This window comes from Ambystoma mexicanum, chromosome 6p (genome assembly GCF_040938575.1).
Source record: "Ambystoma mexicanum isolate Mex_15411 chromosome 6p, UKY_AmexF1_1, whole genome shotgun sequence".
Taxonomy (NCBI): domain Eukaryota; kingdom Metazoa; phylum Chordata; class Amphibia; order Caudata; family Ambystomatidae; genus Ambystoma; species Ambystoma mexicanum.
Window position 1 is genome coordinate 1169053079 of NC_090935.1, and position 23391 is coordinate 1169076469.

The following is a 23391-nucleotide window of genomic DNA, read 5'->3' on the forward strand; positions in this document are numbered from 1 at the left end:
TAGTGGAACATTGGAGTCAAGGTGGATGTTGAAGTCACCACGGAGGAGGAGTTTATAGGTAGAAGTCAGAAGAGAGGAAGTAAGCCAGCCCATTCCGAAAGGAAGACAGACACAGGGACAGGGGCGCTGTAGATAATAGCAAGGGTGAGAGAGAGAGTCGGAGAGATATCAAGCTTGCAGACAAGAAATTCAAGGAGGTGTAGGGTTGGGTGGGTATGAGAGAGGTAGGGACCCACTCAGGGAAACTCAAGGCTACTCCATCACCAGATCGGTTGGGCCAAGGCTTGGAGAGGATCTTGTAGCCGCCAGCAAGGAGGGGCTCAAAAGCAGTGACAGAGTTGGCATTGAACCAAGTCTTGGTGAGAGCGAGGATGTTGAGATCAAAATCTTCAAGGAGGCAGATGTCAGAAGAATGTTTGACGGCAGATCGAGCATTCAGAGTGGCTAGGTGAAGCCATTCACCACCTTTTAAGGTTTTCCGAGGAGTGGTACAGTGGGGTGGTACGCACATCGGAGGCGGTGAAGGAGGTGCAGAGGGAGAGGAAGGAGGCATAGCAGGAGAATGTAGGAAGTTGATGAGGGCTGGCAGGCACTGGTCAAAGACAAACAGATGGGGTTGAGGACCCTGGGCCATGACAGTGCCATTGTAATAGCTGTTAATGAGGCGCCTAGAAGATGCGAGGTGAAACGGTAGAGATCAGATGAGAGGTCCATAGGCCTGGAGGGGGAATGAGGAGAGGATATCAGTGATAGTCTGTTTGGAAGTAGCACTAACGTAGGTGTCAGCAATAGGTCGGCCAGAATTAGAGGTCAAGAGATCTTTCTTAAAATGTTTTCTTCCAGACTTCATGAGAGAAGAGGGATAGTGATAGAGTAACAGAATAGATGGGGGAGATGGAGAGAGCCATAGAGGTGGAGCAAAGAGGGATAGATGGAGGGGCTGCACAATGCAGGAGCAAACTCCCCAGGCGGCATAGCAGCCGAGGGAAGCAGGAGGATGCACAGATGTAAAGCACACCTAAATTCAAATTTTCCAGGAGTCACTTTAATGCAGCACAAAAAGTAGGATGCACACCTAAATTTGAATCGTCCAATGAAGCACTGCAAGCACACCAAGATATGAGGTTCCAAGTACGAGTAAAGCAAACATAGATTTCAGATTAAAAGGTGAAAGTGAAATAATTGAGCAAAACCCAGCCCTGAAACGTAAGGTCAGCTATAGACATGAGGAAGGCCATGACATAAGTCGAGTGAGCACAGGTTGGCTGTTCCCAGTGTTACATCAGGTCGGCAGTTATTGGGCACGCGGATTGCATTGGAGCGAGAGACATTGCAAAGACCATGGGTTTGGGAGAGACCAGGGGACAGTGGGTGAGAGCCCTGAAAGATTAGGGGAAGGGCAGAGCATGGAGCATTTAGAACTCAGTGTTTGAGTGAGACAGAACTTTTGATAGGAAGTCTGAGTTCTCAGGAGAATGTGGAATGTGCAGGAAACATGATCCAGTGATGGAGGTAGGGGCCACAGTATGGGGACTTTGATGGGGCACAGAGAGTGTAGATGCCTGCCAGCAGAGGAGCGCTGGATGATCCAGAGGAAGCAGCCACATAAACAGTGAGGTTTTAGACTCTCAGGGTCCTCCCAGGCCCAGAAAGCGCCAGACAGGGAGGGACTTGACCCTTAGATTGAGGCCTTTTGAGGGGGCTGGCGATCGCCTGCTGTCTGCTTCCCCCTGCTCCAGGAAGGGAAGCAATGACATTAGACTCATTGGGCCTCATTACAACCCTGGTGGTAGCTGTGCCTGTAACACAAGCACGGCTGCCGCCGTAGTTGCATTTTTTCCAGCGCCCAGAAATGGCCAATTACCGGGTTATTACGGCCTTGCCGGACCCGGTATTTGCCCATTCCTTGGTGTCAGAAAAAATTCTTCCACATACCCATTTGAGCTCCATGTGGGTCATTGGGAATGGGGAAGCCGGATGTGCATCCGAAATGCTGTGGTCGCGGTTGCCTTTCATTCCGCCAGGTCGAATGAACGGCACCCGCGAGCACAACTCAGAGTTTACCGGTCCGGATACAACGGTACCGGTAAGCCTACCGGTACCGTTGTATCCGGAGCGGCAAACTCGTAATGTGGCCTATTGTCAAGAACAGCAAAGTCCAACTGAAGATGTTGGGGGTTTAACCAAAGCACCAATCCCCCCCCTACCTTCTCACAAATGTCAAACGCCTGTAGCACAAAGTGGCATGGTGCCAAACTGCATGCACGTGCTGCCCTATCAATTACTTCAGGAAGCCTCTTGGCTTGCAGGGGAAGGAAGGACACCCAATGTACAGTGACATCTATGTAGTCAATGCTTTGCCCACTGGTTACATGTTACGCTGTGCAATATTATTCAGTTCTAAACATTGCTCTGCCCCCATTTTAATGGTCTCTTGGTTCTTTGACAGACCTGAGGAAGACGGCATGTGTTTGGTTAGTGGTAAAAGTGTCCAAATGCTGGGCAGTTTTGTTGTTGTGATGATACATACAGTTCTGAAGTATCCAGGTACTATATAGCACTTCGGGTACCTCTCCCACAGGGGAGCCTCTTGGGCCCAAAGGTTGCGGGTGTGCTGGTCGGACTGTCATCAATATTTGGAAAGGTGTAGCATTCTGATGTTTTATGTCTATTGGGTGCAGCCTTCAATTGCAATGTAGGCTTATTGTGTGCTGGAACAAGGAACCTCAGCATGTTAGTGCGGGGAGCAGGCAGTGGAGACCTAGATGGGCCTTTGAAACATGATCTGCTGTGGCTCTGCTGACATCAGGCAGTGGTGCACCTCGAGTGGATAACTTCGAGGAGAAGTCGCGAGGCACCTGAAATGGGCTGGTGTTCCTATCAGTGGACAGGGCTGTTTGCCTGGCCTTAACATTATTGGAGAAAGATGGGACAAGAAATACACAAACAGCTAGCAATGGCTACCAGGTCAACTGGTGAAATTGCTCCAATGTAAAATCCCCAGAACGACACCTCATAGTACAAAAATCACAGTGGGAGGAACATCACAATTATACACCCAGGAGCAATGTTATAGTGAGACACGTGGGGGCAATCCCAGTGGGGAGAATCAAGATGCACAGTGATTGCACACCTGGGAGCAAAATCATTGGGACACCGAGGAGAAGAATTCAAATGGGGTCCTTGGGGGCAGTATACTATTAGGCATAAAGTACTTAGGTGAGCAACTTAGTGAGGGGCACAATCAATCAAGAAACTACATGTAACAAGTCATAACATGGCACAGCAAGGCAGGACAAAATGTGTGACATGACATGAACGGCTTAACAAAGGACCAAAGGCCATAGCAAAGGCGTGACAAGGTATAAAAAGGCACAGCAACATGGTCGCTTCCCCTTACTCCTACCAATGGCTTCTGGAGATAGTTCCTGTTTCACTTTCTCACTTTTCCACTGTCATCTCTCCTTCTCTCTTTCTCTCCCTCACATAGGTGCATGTACACCATGTACCATAAGGAGGACGTTGACTGCGGCCTTGCCGATGATGCTAAGGACTTTCTGGCCATCAGACCGCACTTGTACCTTACCCTCTGTGAAAATAACCTTTTTCATACAAGTGCAGTACAGCCTTGCATAAAAGGTAATGGGGATAGCGAATGTTCTAGGTGATCGACTTTTCTCATAAGCTGATGTAAATGAACGGATAGAGGAAGAGTTCCATTGAGGACATTCCTGCAAGGCTGATGATGAGCAAGCACAGTCTGTAATATCACTTGTGATTTGTTATCCAGGCTCAAAGGCCTGTATCTCAGTGACCAGGTGAAAAAGTGATCGCTGTTGAGCTTTGTGCTCTGTGACCTCTGGGGAAGTGGTGCTGTGGCTCTGCCCCCCATGCGATGGAACAGACGCCATTTTTTCTGGGTGACAGCATGGGCTGCGAGTGGTATGGTGATTGGCTGGTGTACTGGGAGGGTTGCTGTCAGGGAGTTTGTGAGCACATCCAAATCGTAGGGTTATGTGGGATATACTTCACGTGGAAAACAGTTCTCTTGCACATAATGCAGGTTGTGAGAATATATGTTCTTTTTCCTATATGAAGAAATTCCACACTTTGGCTATTCGTGACAGCCTAAGATACATCCTATAGTAACTTGTACTTGAAATTTGTGGTAGTGCAAATGGGTTCGAAGGAACTCGCTGATGTTTCAGTTTTCAGATCTGCAAAGCCTGGCATTCTGTGTTTGAGAAACACAGTGCACAGGTTGAGGAGATTTTTCTATCCATCCCATCTCAGTGTCTATGCCATTGTCCTACTCTTCCTCGGGATCAATGGCTTTCACAATTAGGTGTTGCAGTCTGGAGTTTTATGGGTCAATATCTTTCCCTTGCAGATTGTATTTTTATTTTAATGTATATTGTTTTCTTCATTGCGCTTTATCAGAAGCCATTTTGCTTCATTGTGCCGGGTATCATGAGCTGGAGAACATGGAAAACAATCCAAGAGGCCTATGAGGGTCCATTTCTGTTACACAGGGTAGAGTGAAGCACCCAACAATGGATAGCTTTGGCTGCCTATAAGAAAAAGTCTTGCGAGGTGGGAACATAATGAGGATCACAATATTAACGGTTGCAATCTGCTGTGAGACAGAAGTGGGAGATAACATTCTGTAAATATCATCCCTCTCCAGCCCATGGGTGGATCTGGGTATTAGTGAAGACCAGGGAGTTCCCATACAGTGATCCTTTACACACTGTGTTGTTTCTCCTGAGGGCTGATTTTCCTGCATAGTATTTGTTGATTCTCCTGGCTCATCAGTAAATTCAGTCTTTACCGCTCCCCCTTGTGCCCCGGAGACAGGGAACTGAATTTCCTCCTCTGCAATACCTGAGCATGTAATGCTTGACATTGCACACCTGTGTGACGGTGTGATTGGCGCCTTCAGCGTACCACATAAAGGGCGATCTTCATCTGTGGACGCAACAGCCAGAGTGACTGCTGTAAAAAGCCCTTTAGACACTTCCCTCCCCACCCAGCTGGTATGATTGGGTGCGATGGATAAGTTGCAGCGCTAGATGGTTACTACTCCATCCTAGTCACAAATAATTGCACTCAGTGACAGACACTAAATGGATGGTAAACTCTGCCCTTCCACCCACTCTGGGATGCTCTTCTCCCTAGTTGTCACTGACCACAAATATCACATGCATTTACATCACCTGAGCTGATCTTTGGGATATGCACGTCCCTAATGTTCTAAAATAATGGTGCATGCAATACACACTCAGTTGCAGCAAGCGAGAAATAGAGCTTCAAGTTACAAAAAGATCCAGCTCTGCATTAAGCAATATGTTTTCATGAGTTTACCTGGATATTCAGAGTCGGCGAGGGGACCTCACAGCCTTAGAAAGCGGTGTAGACACTAGTTACTGTTGTTTTCTAGGGACATAGATAGCCACTGATTGATTGGTAACTAATAGCAGTGTCTATCATTTGTTTTTATCTCAGTGTGCATCCTATGTGCTCTGCTCTTCTTTACTTTCTGTCTATGTGCCACGCAATCACATGGCTCGAATTGCCAGCTGCACTAGGGCACGGGGCACCACACTGAAAAAGGGGGAGGGGTGAATTTGGAGGTTTAAGGGCTTCTGGAATTTGACCTGTAAAAGAAGTGGGAGACTGGCTCAAAGTTTGATCATGGTGGGGCCAATTGAACTTGACAGCAGAAGAGTTTTGCCTTACTTGCGAGGTCCTGCTGGAGGACTGAACATTGTTCCACAGTAGGCCTGTCTGCTCTGAGATCCACTGCTTCACCCTTGAAGTTGTGGCATTGACCCTCTTATTCAGACCAAGCGCTTGGAAGCTCTGAAGAAGAGCGCTTGGTAGCTGTGATGACCCTGCTGCTACAATGGACCTGAACTTTGAAAGGTCTTGGAGGGAAACCAAACTGAAGAGCTCTTTGAAGCATGAAATTGCTGCATCTAGGCGTGGTCTAGCAACAACGGTGGCACTGGATGTTGCCACAAACTCTTTTGGTTCTGGGACAGTTACTGTCCAGTAATGTGTTATTTGGTCCTTTGACCAAGTTCCACTGAGGTGCTATGCGTTGTTCTCGTGGTTTCTTGCATATCTTAACACCTCTGGCATGGTCATGCATTGGGCTAATCCAAAGTTTCTAAAAGCAGATGCAGTGGTACTGGATGGAGGGGTGCCTTCACCTCTGTGGTTGTGAGCTGCTTGATCAAGTTCCTAAAATCTCCTGTAGCGCACCGTAAGTCTTGACCTCCTCTTCTGTTCTCACAATGGCTCCCTCACATCTGTTTCTTTTGCAAAACAAGAGAGCATGATCCTCTGGCTAGCATTTCAAAACTCTCAAATGTCTACCCCAAAGCGAGTCTTGTCCGAAAATCAAATTGTCTCCTCATTCGACAATATTCATCTCACCACAGGAAGAGACCGCTACCACAATAAGTGAGAAGAGACAATAATCTGCCGGTGGCAAGAAGGACAGATCAGTTTTAACCACCAGTAGCTTGGTCTTTCACACTCATCGTGCGAGCGCATCATCAGGAGGAGAGATGACTCTGTACTCTGCCAAAAGTGTGAGCCTCTACGTTGAAGATTGAGGTGATAGTTGTTATGGAGTTTGCGAAGTTGGTAAAAAAGAAAACTTGTTCACTCTTCTTCGAATGTGTGGGTGGATATGTTAGTGGTGGTCTGTGTTGCTGGTGAACTCACCCTTAACATGAAAATGTTGAATAGGGGGTATGAAGATGTATTTATTTATTTATTTATTTATAACAAGCCAAAAACTCGACAGGCATCAGGGTCCATTTAAGTGTGACTGAATCTGTTCCATGCTTGAATGGAGGGCTCATGACACAAGTTATGGGTGAGGTCAGGAAGCCTACACATTCCTAAGATTTTGGTGGGTATGATATAGATGAGCAAGGACGTAACACAATATTTTGGTGCTACTTTAAGATATTGATGTTCTTATGTGTATACGTTACTGTTCTTAAACAGTAGGCAGTTGAAATAAAGTGTATTGCTTTTAGTAGAGAGGTCCCTCGTGTTATCCCCTTTGGATAGGGTACGCCAGTGGTGTGATTCACTTAAACCAGTGAGTTAAGTATTAACACCACCTGGATCGGCCAGGATTTTGGCACAACATAACAAAATGATTATTACTATTACAGCGCAGCATTACAATTCAACCTTATCAATTCATCCTTATCAATGCAACATTGTCAGATTGGTAAGCATTGATTTCCAACCGTATCAGAATAGCCACCATTGAGGAAGAACGGCCAGCAATACATTGCTGGGTGTTCAATGCCGTGTCATGCCATCCTGCATGCCATGCTAACATTTGTCAAGATGCACAAGATATAATGATTCAGGAATGAGCCGTCTTAATAATGATTTGAGCGAGAAAGATGTTTAAGCCCGTTACACAGGGCCCTTGCCTCTGGCGGAGAAACTATAGAACTAGTCACAAGACTGTATTGAAATGTGGCTCTTAAAGAAAGAAGTTCGTCAAAATTCGGTATCTGTAGCCTACCATGAAAATGCTACAATAGCTTAATCAGCATTGCCTGTAATATATGTGACTGTGATATGTATATGACAGGTGATGAAACAATCATCAAAGCTGACAAATGTAATGACGCGCGATGGACATACAGGACCATCATACGCAGGTCATGAAAACTTCATAGGCCTCATTCTGAGCGTGTGTATATTCCTGTGGTATTTTAAGTGCCACCTAACTATGATTTGACGTTGCATGGGATGTTCATGGAATGCCGTACACGGCAATCCTGCGTGGGCTATTTCTCCTCGCAGCACTTTCTATATCCCTTGTCGTAAATATCCCATGTGGGCACAACTCACAGTTAAGTGGAAGCAATTTTCTGCAAGTTTCTACCATTACCACCGTATGCATAAGATCCATAGTGGGATCAGGCTCTTTTCAAAATGGCTTCCTTTAGGACACAGAGGGCCTCCTGGTATACCTCCTCTTTTTGAAACATCACCCAATTATGCGTTGGAATTACCATGGATTATTGACTTCAGGGATGACATGGAAATGACTGTATGGGGATAGTATTCTTGCGGAATTATCCTGATGATAGGTGAAGCTAGCAGGGGAGTGCATTTCAGAATGGAAATATTCCTAAGGATGAATAGGCTATTCCTGTCAGCTAAACCCGCTGAATGATTAGAATAGTACATGTTTAGATTAACTCCATAGGTGGATGCACCCAAAATCTGATTATCCTCCAGAGGTTCAGGCTGCACTCATCTCCTATTCGCCAGGATCAAGAATGTAGTGTCAGAAATCCTCTACCCTTAAAACAAATCGCTCTGCCTTCTAGATGATTCCCTGGGTGTCTTTCTGGAAACTTCGTGAAATCTCCAAAGAAAGAAAATGGTATCAAAAACCTTAAGAAAGATCTTGTAGAATTCAGTTTATTCAAATTGAGAAAGTGCACACATTACATGGTGCACAACTTTAATTCCTAGAATAGATATTTTTACGAAATAGAATAGCATTTGGTAACACTTAGGGTCCGATTCGTCGAATTTTGTGCACGGTTCGAAGTGACTTTGCACTGGTGGAAGGTGACTTTGCACTGCCGACACAAACCCGGATTCACGAAACTGTGTAAAGTGTATTTTTGCAGTGCAAAGTCAGTACAAAGACGTTTTTGCAGTGCAAAATGACTTTGCACAGCAGAAATACACTGTGCACGGTTCCATGAATCAGGGTTTGTGTCGGCAGTGCAGTCCCGTTTCAGCAGTGCAAAGTCACTTTCACCCGTGCAAAAAATTCCATGAATCGGGGCCCAAATGTGGACTCAGAATAAGATGGCAAGATGGCTGAACTAACACATATCAGGGGAGTCTAGCTGCTTTAGGAAAAGTTGGAAATGACCGACCATTTAGGCTGTACTCGTCCCATTCCTAAAATACCTTTGGTTTGCACTGGCTGTTAGTTTCCTGCACGATAAGCGTATATATATTCCCAATGGTATTATGTGGGCCAGTGTCACAACGGTTATGGGACCGGGCCCTAAAGTTGTGGGCTCGAGATGGGGCGAGACGGTGCACACGGACACGCTCTTATTCTGACCTGTTCAATGTTTCCGGAATGTATTGGCGTCATGTAACAACACCAAATTGATGGAGCCCTTCACTGTTTCCAATGCAAAATATTGCTGTATAAGAAATGGAATGTCCCCTTCCGTTGTGTGCCATTATGTGTCCTTTGATGTTTCGCCTTAGAGCGCGCAGGCAGCCTGCATAATGAGAACTACTGTCTTGTAAATCGACATTGTAGCGGGCGCGTGCATTTTCTGACACTTTCCAATGTTTGCCTTTTTTTTTTCTTTATCAGAGAAGAACACTAAGGAACGGAACGACCACGGCATGCTACTTTGCAACAATCCACACGGACTCGTCTCTGCTACTAGCGGACATTGCAAGTAAGAGGCCGATGCTGAAGTCTTTTGCCACGCACCCCGTTATACAAACGGATTTTATTGATTTATTTATATTTATATAGCGCCAGTGGTCGAAGTGTACGAAAAGAAGTAGTGGAACTATGTCCCCTACTGGCCTGCACCGCTCACCACAGACCCCATCCCCCCCGTCGACACGCCCCCTCCCATGCACAATAAAAAATAAAAAAACATGTGCCTGCTCTTTAAAGAAACGTCCCGTGCAGTGCACTGAAAGTGCAAGTTTCAACTTCTTCGTAAACTTTTATTTTAAAATGAAACCGTTCCTGGACGGTTTCTTTTTAAAATAAAAGTATAGGCACGGTAAAACTTAATTAAAATAAGTATAGGAGCACCGCTCCCGACCGCTCCCGCCCACTTCGACCACTGTATAGCGCGCAAGCAGCCCAAGGGCATTGAGGCGCTATTACTTGCAAAAAACCTAGTTACACAGGTACAGGCATAGTGGCAGACGTTGATAAATTATGAATACTACAGAACATCATACTGTTGTTACAGACATTGCTCTTGGTCATTGAGTTACAACTTATGCATTGGGTCATGTGGTGAGTATTCATGCTAATTTGCAGGGCCTTATGTGAAGAGGGTGGAGCCCTTCACTGTTTCCAATGCAAAATATTGCTGTATAAGAAATGGAACGTCCCCTTCCGTTGTGTGCCAATATGTTGTGTTCCGGGCGAATGCCTTATAACTGAATTCTGCGCTGTTAGATTTGTGGTTGATACAGGTTGGTCACCTAGAGTAAACTAACAAACTGAACAAATAAATAAGCAGCCAATTACTACTTATTTTATTAACTCACAGGAGTGAGCCAATAAGAAAGCCTCACATTGCGGCGTTCCCTCTCGCAAGATGGCTTCCGTACATCTATCCACCGATTCTTACAGATATTCAGTTGCAGGCATATTACACGTGTGTAGAAAATAGATATTTGTGCCATAGAGATGTTTCTGTGCATGGCACCAGGCCTGCCTCACCCGTATGTGGTTGACACCCTCTTCTTTACAGGTGTCCTACAGAACTTGTTATTATTTATTTACCCATTTAAAATAAAGTCGGAGCCAGAATTGAAATGCTCAGGACAGGCTCTTCAAGTCCAGGTTTGAGGAGTTAATGAAGTAAACCATATGGACAGAGGCCTGCGGTCCACAGCAGACCTTCATTGTCCCTGTTTCTAATGAAATAAAGTAAGCTATTAATATATATAAGGGAACCTGTGTCCCATTCCAGGACATCTATTAAAGACATCAGCAATACGGCCACCATTTTTGCAATGTCAGCTGCCACTGATGCATTGGCGACCACCATTGCAACTGCCATTGCATCTCCTCTTGCTCTGTTATTAAATCCTACAGATTGCACCTGGATTTTGCTGGCACAACAACAACAGGAACAATCTGGTGAAAGGCCATGAGTTAATGGCATTAACCCGTGTCTCTACTTCCACACTACTCTAAAGTGCCCTCACCATCTTACCAATTTCTTAGAGATCCACAACCTTTGAGAACCCCTACAAGCAGGTTTCCGCTCCTGTCACTCCACGGAAACTGCTCTCATGAATGTGTCCAACTTCATCTCCTCTGCTAAGCACTCCAACCTATCCTCTATCCTAATTGCTCCATGAACTGTCTGCTTCCTTTAACAGTGTGGATCAATCGGATCTCCTTAATTCGCTCTGTCTTCTTGGGATTCGGGATCAAGCCCTTGCCTGGATTGAATCCTACCTTGCACCTTGCCAATTCTTTATCTCCTGGAGCAACAACACCTCCCAACTCACTCCTCTGTTGGCGTTCCACGCTCCTCTTTACACTCTACACGTCTGCTCCTGGGGCCCTCATCTCCTCCCTTGGGTTTTCATACCAACTCTTCGCAGACGACACCCAAATCTTCTTCTCTTTTCCCGAACTCTCCTCTGATTGCTCTATCAAAATTTCCAGCAATCTCTCTGCCATTAAACATTGGATGTTAAACTCTACAAAAACAGAGGTGCTTTTCTTCCTTGCCAAAAGCTCTCTCTCATATCTTCCTCTGCCGATCCAGTCCCACCTGAAACTCTCCCATACTCCTTGCCAGCTAAAAACCTCAGCGTCATCTATGGCCCTTCTAACACCTTCTCTACTTTCATCTCCAAAACTGGAGCAGCATCTCTCCTCAACCTCCTAAATATTAGGGACATCAGGCACCTCCTTCCTTTCAATACTTCAAGCATCTCTTAGCCACTCTTATATCTTCTCTAAACTGGACTGCTGTGCCAGCATTCTCTTTGGTCTCCCCAACTATGCTTCCTGGCCTCTTGACAAAACCATTACCTGCACTACTAGGACTCTCTTTGAACTCCCTCACTTCACACCTACTTCCTCGTACCATCACCAGGCTAGATGGCTGATGATGCAAAAAAGGGTCAGATGTAAACTTCTTCTCCCGGTTCACAAATCTATCCACAGTAAGGAACTACTGTATCTATTCTCCTCTCTCCACCTCTACAAACCTTCTCATAATCTCTGCTCTGCCTCCTCGACTACGCTTGTGGCTCCTCCCACCCTGTGCTTCCTCCCACTGCCACTCCTTCTCTCTTCTTGCTCCACTTGCATGGAATTCTCTTCCCTCAGACACCTGGGATGCAGTCCACATGGATATGTTCCAAACCAAACTAAATGGCTAGCTCCTCTCCAGTTTGCCTCTGAGTTACCCTCTTTACCTACCTCTCATCTCTCTCCTAAATAAAATGTTTCCCTTGCCTCTAACCTGCCTCTGTCCCTAACGTCCTCTGACGCCACTCTAGCACTTCACCCATCATCATGGTGACATCCTGAGCACAGCTGGCCGTACCACCTATCTGCACTTAAAAATGTCCAATGTTCATTGTCCTTAATCTACGTATGTCCACTAATGTATTGTCTCCAGTTACTGTTCCATTTATTCCCCTCCACAACCTGGTCAGAATGTCCCTCAAACTCACCCCATTGTAAGAAGCTCACTGCTTCGAGGTAAATCTGACTTCTAATCTATTGTACGTTCTTTTTTTATCAAAAGAGCATTGTTCCTACTGTATATAAATAAATAAATAAATAAGCACATAATCTCTATGCTTCTGCAACTGGAAGAACACAGAAAGGGGACAGAATGACCACCTACTTACTGTTACCAGGTGTGCTTAAAATATGGAATTCACAGATGCAGAGAATTTCCGGGTAGGTTTAGTTTCCCACGAAATCTCTGCTTCTGCCTGCCTCTGAATGATCATGTTTGTTCACGTGCTCCCTTATGAGTAAAGTATAGCATCTTTGTGAAGTCCTATTTTAAGAAAATGTGGTGAAAGTTATTAAAATGGCAAAAACTGCACACATATGCAAATATAAAACCTCGCCATCAGTGCATTAAATCAAGCTTACTTCATCTAACATTGTAATGACAATGTTCGATGGTAACCAAAGAAACTGTTAAAACCTTCAAATGCATTCAACATTCCAGGAGGTTATTGCAAGACAACTAACAGAACACCCATGCATCACATAGCAATTGCAGTCACAAGGGCACTGCTCTTTCAGTATTTGAAAATGACACAGTAGTTATTAAGAACAAATTTGGCCAAGTTGGAATGAGGTTTGAGATGGCTCTCAGGGTGCCAATCAACATGCTGAGGAAGGTGAAACGGGCACCTGAGGTTTTCATATCTCAGGCAGGCCTTTCTCTGGAACAAATGGTCATGCTTTGCATAGCGCTTAGCACCTTGCTTATGATTAGAAGAGGAGGCTACAGACTGCCTGCCTCCCCTCATTTGACAATTCGAAGATCCTTGTTGTGCATGGAGACAGAGAGAGAGTGAGAGTGAAAGAAGAGAGAGGGAGGGTTTAACTGTGGTAACAGTGAGTAAGTGAAATGGGAGCTGTCTGCAGTGGCCTGTGGTAGGAACACAGAGAGGCTAGCAGGTTGTTTGCCTTGTTGAAACACGTTCATGTGTTGCTATGATTTCTTTTCATGCTTTTTTTGTGCCTTGCTATGCCATTTTTTTATTTGCTCTCTGTGGCTTCCAGATTGTCTGTGTCTCTGACTGCCCTCAACCAACCCCCAATTGCTCTCCATATTAACAATCTACATTTCAACAAACAATACACAGGCCAAATAAGGAGCCCACCTTGGAAATTGAACAGCTATCCCAACAGACATCAAATATCAAAGCACTACATCCGCCACAGCACAATCCCTGGCCAATGTATCCTAATACTACAGGCGCACAAATCTCCTCTTCTGACACAAATGCCTCTATGCACTGAACACATAATACGCAGAAACTGATGTTCACACAGAGCTCATTTGTCCTTTCCTTCCACTAACCTGACCCACCTTCCTCTCTTCGAGAGCTGCTAGAGCAGCCTATGACCACCACTAGGGGCTGCGGTGCACCACCCACTTGCCCAAGTGGTGCCCGTTTGCCAGATTGGCACCCCCTCCGCCTGTTTGGCAGGCAGCAGAGTCCACCCGTGTGCTGTATTTGCACAGAGGACTGATCTGCCTGCCTCTGAGCTGAGGCACGTACCCCGCTATGCATTGTTTTGTTTGTTTGCCTACAACAAACATAGTATTTAATAATGAGAGGTGGGGTGTGATGGAAGTTTGATGGAAAAAAAGTGTCTACCACTTGAGACACTCCCGACCCCTGCACACCATTTAAACTGAAAGTCCAGTCAACTTTTTTGAACACATTTAATCAATTTACTTATAATGTCATAATGAGTAAACCATACTGTATAAACAGCACATATAATTAACAGAACAAAACCTTCTGGGTACAGAGTCCCATATATGCAATACATCATATAGTTCAACTCCCAGTCAATGGGAGGAAAATAAAACAAGACAACATTTGTAACGGAGGAACTTGCGGCTCTACACGTTTCGGGCGTATACACCTTCTTCAGGAGCAATCAACTGTGAAATAACATATAAAGAAATTTTGTAAGGCAAATATTTCACTTACATTTCCACAAAATGTCCATGCATTAATAAGATACTCATGCCTTTTGGTGTCATGGTCCCAACCACTTTGACTTATAAGTGAGGTTGTAAGGTGAGCATTTCACGAAGTCTATTTGATAAGGGGATCGCGCTCAGTCAATACATGTTAGATATTGTGAATACCAGAAGAGTCTAATGCTGGTAGACAGAAGCCACCATGATCCGGTCATTCTTCAAGTTTGAACATAAACATTTCTTTTATTAGTAAGGAGTGGTGAACCCTCAATTAATATCATCATGCTTGTTACTAAGTATATAATGTACTTGCCTACCTCCAATCTGTTGTCACTGTGGTCTGCACCTATGAATAATGGTGATAGATGTTACACTACCATGTTCATAATGTCCAGCCAGGTATTAAAAGTGCATAACTCTATTCCACACCTACCTGTATGCCACAGTAAGCTGTCAAATGGTATATAGGAGTGCATCAATGTGTTCATTTACCATGGACCATCAGGGTACATATGTCCACCTTTTCAATAAAGTCTGGGTAAATTGTATGGGCTCCGTGCCAGGGTCTGTATTCCTCCCCTGCACCTGAAGCAAATATATATTTTCAGCTTCGGTTACACACAGGTGTGCGCAGATAGACAAATAAATTCTGATGGAAGTTTGGCCACCGCCTTTCATTATTGTGCTAGCAGTGTAGACACCCTGACTAAAAGGAGAGTATAACTCTCTTGTCAGTAAACGTCTTCACGTTGCCTTCATGAGGTTCTTCATGGCTGCACAGCACTTGCAGGGGTGTGAGCAGGCATGGTAAGTTTTTTTGTGTGTTGTGTATGTATGTTTGTATGTGTTTATGTATGTGCACACGTTTGTTGGTGGTGTGTTTGTTCTTATGAATGCATGCATGGAGTTTGAATGATGTGTAAATCTGCAGGCAAAAGTGTTGTACATGTGCGTGTGTGTGTGATAAGCATTATTACATGGCTAGTCTGGGTTAAAATAGTGGTGCCAATTGCTATATACTTTCTTACTGTGGCATGGCATTGGCTAATTGGCATCAACGGTACAGCAGACCTTACATATGTTATTGCGTGTCTAGTCTGGCCTATGATGCCAGTGTGTATTTACTTTCATAATATGGCATGATATTTGTTACTTTTAACTTTTCATCAAGGGTAAAGCAAACATGAGTGTCATTACATGACTAGACTGTCTTACAATGGTGGCACCATTCTAACGGTATACTGTTTGTGTGTCATGGCATTTTTGCACATTGCATCAAGGGTAAAAGCAAAATGTTATATGTTCCTGCCAAAACTTATTTGGTCCAAGTATTAAAATGATAATTATCACATTTAGATAAATGTGAATTCACTGTATATGGTCAGTAGAGCCAGTTAGCTAAAACTGTATCTAGATTGTTAACTGATATCAATAAACTTGTTATGATGCTATTACTATATATGGGCACAAACATTCTGACAGAACCTGATGGTTTTTGTACAAATTGTATTTGTAAACAAGTTGTCTCATGCTCCATTTGAATATGCATCTTGCTGTTGTTGCCATACCTGTAACAAACATGTTTTGTTAGTCTCCCAGGAGAAATGGGATCTCTATGGGATTCCACAGCAAGGTGTATATGTATGACTATCTCCCCTGGTGCCAGATACTCATCTGCAGTAGGAGGGCCTCTATGTATCATATGGAAATACATGCCTTTTGAGAAAACCTACTTTGACTCCTTGAAGTCCCTCACTTCAGAATGGTGACAAGCTAAAGGAAAGGATCCTGCAGGCCCTCTTGCACTCCCTTTGCTGTTTATCACCTTGTGTGCCACATCTGGACCTGTTTGGCTCTTGTCTCCTATGTCCGGCGTTATATCAATCACAGGACCATGCACCTGCAACCCAATTTATATTCGTCTGCTCCTGCTGCTTGCTGTGATGCTACCGGAACGGTTTCTCCATTGTCCTACACTTTCTGCGGTACTTCAGAGGGAGTTTGATACTCCTCTCACCCTTTCCCTGCTTCCCAGGGTGACTGAGCAGGCCATTCACCTCTGCTCGACTCCTCACCCCTGGCTACCCTCGCCTAGGAGAACATGGTCCACTGTGATCGCTGCCCGAGCCGCTGCAACATCATAGAAAAAAGAACCCTCATCACCTGACCTGCTGAACGTCATCGCATGCCTACGCCACCAACCAGAGCTCCATTCTGCCAACGGTTACATCGATCCTTCCTTCCTTTACATTCTATGCCTCACGGAGCTTACGGCTCAACGTTCCTCACATTTCTTTGGATCTCCTTACACTCCAGCGCTTCTCTTCAACGGCGGTGTGTCTGCATCTCCGTTTTCCAATTCAGAATTCACTGGTAAGCGCACACATACTGTGTGAACTCCTTGTTGTAGTTCAAGGGACGTTTTGCTGTCGTTCAAAGGATCCACTTAAACCCTCTTCACTGTATTTGAATTTCTCTTACATGCCTTCCCCTTGTATTTATTAGATTTATAGGGATACTGTGCTTACTGTTCTTAAATAGGTGCAACAGTTTACTCTTCTGGAACCTTTAGTAAGTGATCCCCTTGAGATTACCAGTGCTTACCCTGATAACATATCCACTGCTTAATACTTGCAATTTTGGCTCATTTTACGATGAGCGATTACGTGAACGAATCATGCTTAAAGTTAAAGAACATAAAGTAAGGAAGGAAATATGGGAAAAAGGGGATCCCTCTTTGGAAGAAGTTTTAGACATTGCTAAAAGAATTGAAGATATGATGGCATGTGTCAAACAGCTGGAAACTAAAGAGGTCAAAGACTCAATTTGCACTGTTTCTACTCACAAGCATAAAACATGTGTAAAAAAAAAAGAAAACTTCCAACAAGTCTGATGGAGAGAAAAAACCTGGTGTCAAACCCTCTTCTTCCATCAAGATATGCTTCAGGTGTGGTAGCTCCTCACACCTGGCCAACAATATCTCTTGATCTGCACTCAATCCACAGTGTGGGAAATGTGGAAGAAAAGGACATTTCACCAAATATTGTCACAGTCCAACTAAAAGGGGGTCAAAGAGATTAATGGTAACTGAGGATTAAGCTTCTCAGAAGAGGATTTCTCAGGCGTCACATGGTCTGTATGCAGCGTTGGTTGTAGCAATGATGAAAACTCACACTCCATAGTTATGATTAATGAAAACCCTGTCAAAATGCTTATTGACTCTAGCTCTGACTATACGATCATTAACAGAGATACATGGCAATCTAAATTTGTTAATGTCAGTCCAAAGCCATCACATATCAAGGTGAGTGTGTATGGTGGATCGAGAATTACAATGTTAGGAGGGTTTCATACTATTTTAAAATGCAAAGATAAAACCTCAAACATTAAAGTATATGTCTCTGACAAAGGTGGGTGTATATTAGGCTGGTATCAGCAAAGGGACATGGGATTGACAATCAACACAAAAATTCCGGGTTGTGTCGCTACCATATTCACCACTCCAGAAGAGACCACTGAGAGTGTTTTCAGAGAAGAACTCACTCGGGTGTCTTAAAGGTAAATGTGCCAGAAATAACTAGACATGTCTACTACATTAATTTCAGGATATATGAAACCCGCCTGGACTGCTGGTATGGGTAGGGTTAGACACTTATTAGACCACTTGCTTGGCTTGAAATATTTAATAATCGCTAATTGAATGCATGTTCACCCATCTGTTTTCTAAGAAGGTACAGTTACAAACATATAAAACCATGTAAAATAAAGTTATGCATTAAAAAACACGTATTGGAACAAACAGTTAAAAAGTGCCGAAGTGCAACAACAGTGTCGCCGTGTTCAATTCTGCCCACTATTTGAAAACACCTAAACTGTGCAATTCTTGTCAATAATCAATAGATCTTCTGGAAGATCTATTAACCCTTTACTTGCCCAACATGTTTTGTTCTTTTCTCTTGTAATTGTAATTGCTTATTTGTAAAGCGCTTATACACAAGTGAAGTGAATGATCTAACAGCAAAAACTAGCATACTAGGCCAGGGCATTTCTACTAGTATAAGTGTGTGACAAAGAGTGGGAGAAAAAAGTGGAGGGGAGCAGGAGAGGAACAGGAGAGGAACATACAAGACAAGACATAACAAAACAAGACAAAAAAGGTTGGTCGTCAATGCACCTATGCATGCAGGCATAACCAGCTGGGGAGGGCATAGGGGAGGACAGGACAGATAAACTTGCTCAGCCTAGTACATTCAAAGTTGTGCAAGTGCGTAGACAGAAGTGCAGGGGAAGGGGACAAGTGCGCCCAGTCCAGCATGGGCCAGGGTTATGTGCAGAGGTCGGTGCCACACTCCTGGAAAGTATTCAGAGTGCAGTTACGCAAGGCAGAGTGCACAGGCCCGGAGGCAAGCGCAGGACTGTCGGGGGAGCCTGGGACCTGTGAGGCTCTGGAGGTGCACCAGGCGACTGACAAGTCAGCTGACTGAGTAGATTGAGGTAAGAGAAGGAGGGAGGGAGCAGGAGAGAAGAAAAGGCCAGAGGTATGCAGGTAGGCTGTTCCAGAGGGAGGCACCTGCAGAGGATAAGGATCTACCCCAAAATCTCTGTTTGGAAAAACGGTTCACCCGCAGAGAGTTGGAGCAGCACAAGTGGAGGTCTCTGGATGGAGACTATTTAGGAAGAGGGCGTTGTAGGTAGTATGGGCCTTGGCCCCAGAAAGCCTTGTGGACTATGCAGAGAGACTTGAACTTGATACTTTCAGACATGGGCAGTCAGTCGAGAGCATTTAAGCTTACAGCTGTGATATTATGAGCTTTTATGATACCAATTATCAGACGAGGGAGCCACACTGATACAAATTAAATTGGTAAAGCAAATAGTTTGGCCTTTACTACTGTTCTTTGCATTTTGCATTTATAGGCACCAGGGTGCAAGGAGGAGTGTGCAAAGTTTTAAAGGAGGGTGCGATAAGGGGTGCAGGTGTGCAAGAGAATGAGAAGGGGAATACAGCAAAGCAGGAATCCATTGATAGGGTGCCATTGATGATGAGCAAGAGGAAATATGAGCAAGAAAGGGTGAGAGTAAGAGGCTAAGAAATAAAGTCAGAGTGTTAGAGGAATGATGAGAAGGGGTAGATAAAGAGGTAAGGTGGGTGGGAGGGAGAATAGAGGGAGTAGCGTGGGGGTAGGGTGGGTGGGACTAGAGAGAAATTGGTTTAGGGTGTGTGGGCGGGGGTTGCAGGACCTATGTTAACAGACTGAGAGATCTCCCAGGATGTAGGAGGGGGAGACCATACTACCATGTTCACAGGGATGATTGTCTAGGGCTTATGATGACAGCAAAAGGGTACCGATATTGGAACCAGTAGACGTATACACGGACGTTGAGGATGAGCGAGGGCTTCAACAAATTATACTGTATTGAAGGACACCGGAAGAGAGGCCAGCTTATTCACAGATGCCTCTACTAGAACGGGGGGGGTCAAGACCGCAGTATATACCTTGGAAGCACACTGACAAGGAGCATGTAAAGTGTAGGTTACCATCATTGAGGGCGGGAGCAGGGAAATGGATTAATGAGATGGAGAAGATGACAGCGGGCCACCGACTGGCAGTGGGTGATGCAAAGGGGCTCTTAGTATCAATAATAGGAGACGCAGCTGACGATGTATGGAAGAGGGCGGGGTTCCCAGGGTTGACGACAAAGAACACAGAACATGATGGGGCACCATTTGCAACATGCAGGGCAGCAGTGTAGCAAGCACTACAAACCCAGTACCCGGACACTTCAGACATTGGGGCAATTACATCATGCAACATGAGGGATGACGAAGATCCCGTAAGGTACGTTCAGGAGATTCAAGAGTTTTGGTGCCTCGAAACCCGAGAGCCTGGGGAGAAAACTATAGCCATATTTCACCACATTTTAGTACAGGGATTACCAGAGCTGGTACAGAAGAGTTTGAAGAAACAAGTGGGGATAGAATCGAAGGGGTGGCCGAAAATACAACTCACAATAGTGCACCATTGTAGATTGTGGCAGGAGAAGGTTAAACAAAAAGCAGAAGACATGAAGGCAGATGAAGCTATCAAAATATGCAATGGAAGGGGCAGTAATAACCAGCCGCACCCCACAAGCACAGCCACAATATCAGCAGCCACAACCCTTTGCACCGCCCATGGGAGGAGGGTTCATAGGGTGGGGCAGCCCACAACATGGATTCCGGGGAAGGGGAGGCCTGCCCGTGGGGACGTTGCTTCGGGCCACAGATGCACCACAACCAAGGTGGGTTTGTCAGGAGGATTTTGGGGCTATGAACAACAGCTACAGCAAAACCCAGGTGAGATGGCAGGGAGGTTTCCAGGACATGGGAGGTAGCCACCACAGTGCTGAACAAGTGGACAGCTAGGACACATTTCAAGAGCATGGCAATTTTGAGGGGCTCAACAGAATTGGGGAGACCAAGGCCAGCAGTTGTATCTAGGGGGCCAGGAAGATTATTATGCACCGAACCAGCAACCACAGGGCCAAGTGCAGCATACATATCAGCAGATGCCACAAGCACACACACAAACACAGGCACCAGCACAGCCACAGGTACATGCACAGGCATGCACCACAAATGGCAGCACCGGTACCATGGTATTTACAGTCACCACAGATTAGGGGAAACACCCAGCAGCTATCACAACTACAGGACGACGACACGCAAGAGCCCATGGACACAATGGCGACAGTACCAGTACGACAAGTGGGAGGGTTTACGATGGTGGGGAACAACCCCTTCACAGGGAACAGACTATCTGTGTATCCTCAATAGGACAACCCACAGACAATGCAATCGGGCAATACGGACTAGGGGATGATATAGGCCCTTGTATATAGGAATAATGATCAAACAATGCCAGGTTTGGGGGGCAACAAGTGTCTGTGAGATGGCATTGAACAGGTTAAATAGTATTGGGGCCCACAGATCTATGTTGGAGTGGTGTAGGTTCGATGGTAGAAAATACGGCGATGGGGACTTATTGGATTTCTGTGTTTTGTTGCCTTTATGATGTCTTCATAGGTGAATTTAATTGTACTGTAACCTGATTGCCTTTGTGAACTAGGAATTTTCCTTATCATAACTTCTTTTATATCAACAGCATCAGATTTGTTAGAAAAAATGGTGAGGAAATGTGCCACTCAAGCCGCAGCATGTACATTTGTTTCAATAAACATTTCAGCCCACACTCCTTCAATCCTTTTCGGAAGGCTGCTGCCTCTTCTAGTCAGAATATCTTTAGTACATTGTGTCTAACAAGGCTCTGATAGTCATAGGATCCTGCACTTGGGTATGAGTGGTACTGTAGTTTACCTCCAAGATGTGCCTTGAAACCTTTGGCTCCCTGACAACCAGGTTTCTCCATGGGTTCCAGGCAACTCATTGAAGAATGCATGTTTGAGTGGGCTAGTGCCTGGATTCTTGGAGTTGTACCGCTACACTTTTGCTTCCCAAGCAGCCATAGAGATTCCCTAATAGTAAGAGTGGTCTGACAGGAAAGTATAGGGATGAGGTTGTGGACCTGGGGGATCCTCTACATACCTCCTCTGGGGTCTGCGTCATGGAGTGGGTAACTCCCCCTGACCCTCAGAGTCACCCTAATCACATCCACTCGCTTCCAGCCTGAGACTTTGTCACAGTGGCCTGTTGCATCGTGAATTTACTGCAATGGTCTGGGTGCCCTCCTTCTTGTTCTCCTTCTTTTTTTTCTTCTTGAGAGAGGCACCACTGTTACAGTGATCTCTGTCAAATGAGTCAGGCAGTCATGGGCAGTTAGTTGCAAGGCACACCTTCTATACAAGGCCTTGATTTAAAGGGCAAGCAAGGTTGGCATTCATGAGTATTACAATTGGCTGTGTTCTATCAACTGGGTCTTGAGATGGCCCTATCAAGGATTCACAAGTGAATGAAAGGAGCAGGCTGAGTGGTGTCTGATATAGGTGTGCTAGTATCTAGGAGTAACATTTGTTCAATAAATGGGGAAAAACCATTCACCCAAACGGTACAATGCCCTTCGAAAGAACTATGCCACATGCTAGCACAAGTGAAACATAGCAAAGTAATCTCTACCAATTTCATCTCCCTCCTAATTTCTTACTGCAATGGTAAGTAGAACATACATACATTTTAAGTCCAGAAAAAGGGTAGATTTGCATCACCATTTTACAAATCCATAATTATGTTATTGGATTACTCAATTTGTCTCTATAGAAGCACTACCTGAAATACTGAATACTGTGGCGTCTATCATATAACAGTCCAATTGTCCAATCACTGTGCCGTGTTCTTTAGGCAAAGGAGCAAATCTCCTTGCAGAGGGCCCATGTTCCCAGAAAACGTGCAAGGACAAGGGAAGCAGGATGTATGCTTGTCAAGGGTGGCTTTAATTTAGGCCTAAATCAAAATGCAAGTTCTCTACTTTTGAATGCCTGCTGTGCGTAGAAGTACAGAATATTAACCAAATTTGGTAAAAGGCCTAAAGACAAATTTGAAAAGCTGCATATGTTTGACCCCCAAGCAAACTGCGTTTGGTGGACAGCCCTGTGCTGTGTAAAGTGCATGTACAAAAGCCTCCCTGTTGATAAAAGAATGTGCTCCCTCATTGACACCTCGCCCTAGGCCTAGACCCCTGTGTACTCCCAAGCTCTTGGAATGTAAACGCTCCGCACCACAAGCATCTTTAAAAAAACAAATATTTCCACAACAAAAATAGTGGTGGGAATGCAAAAATGCATTTTAGGTGCTGATCTCCATTAAGGCCCATCATTTGAAGTGTGACTCTACAGCCACGTGTGTAGAAGGCTGCCGCCACAACCCTGGCTATACGGATACAGGGGGCCTGTTTGTGGAGGC

The 23391-nt window shown here is 44.9% G+C and overlaps 1 protein-coding gene across 2 annotated transcripts in view; it reads left to right on the plus strand.

Moving 5' to 3' along the window:
• Nucleotides 1–23391, plus strand: part of LOC138510274 (guanine deaminase-like) — a 616035-nt gene that overhangs the window by 201805 nt on the left and 390839 nt on the right. For both annotated transcript variants that reach the window (XM_069625806.1, XM_069625807.1), the window contains exon 4: nucleotides 9401–9488. In XM_069625806.1, the coding sequence (XP_069481907.1) occupies nucleotides 9401–9488 (88 nt within the window). The remainder of the gene's footprint in view (nucleotides 1–9400; nucleotides 9489–23391) is intronic.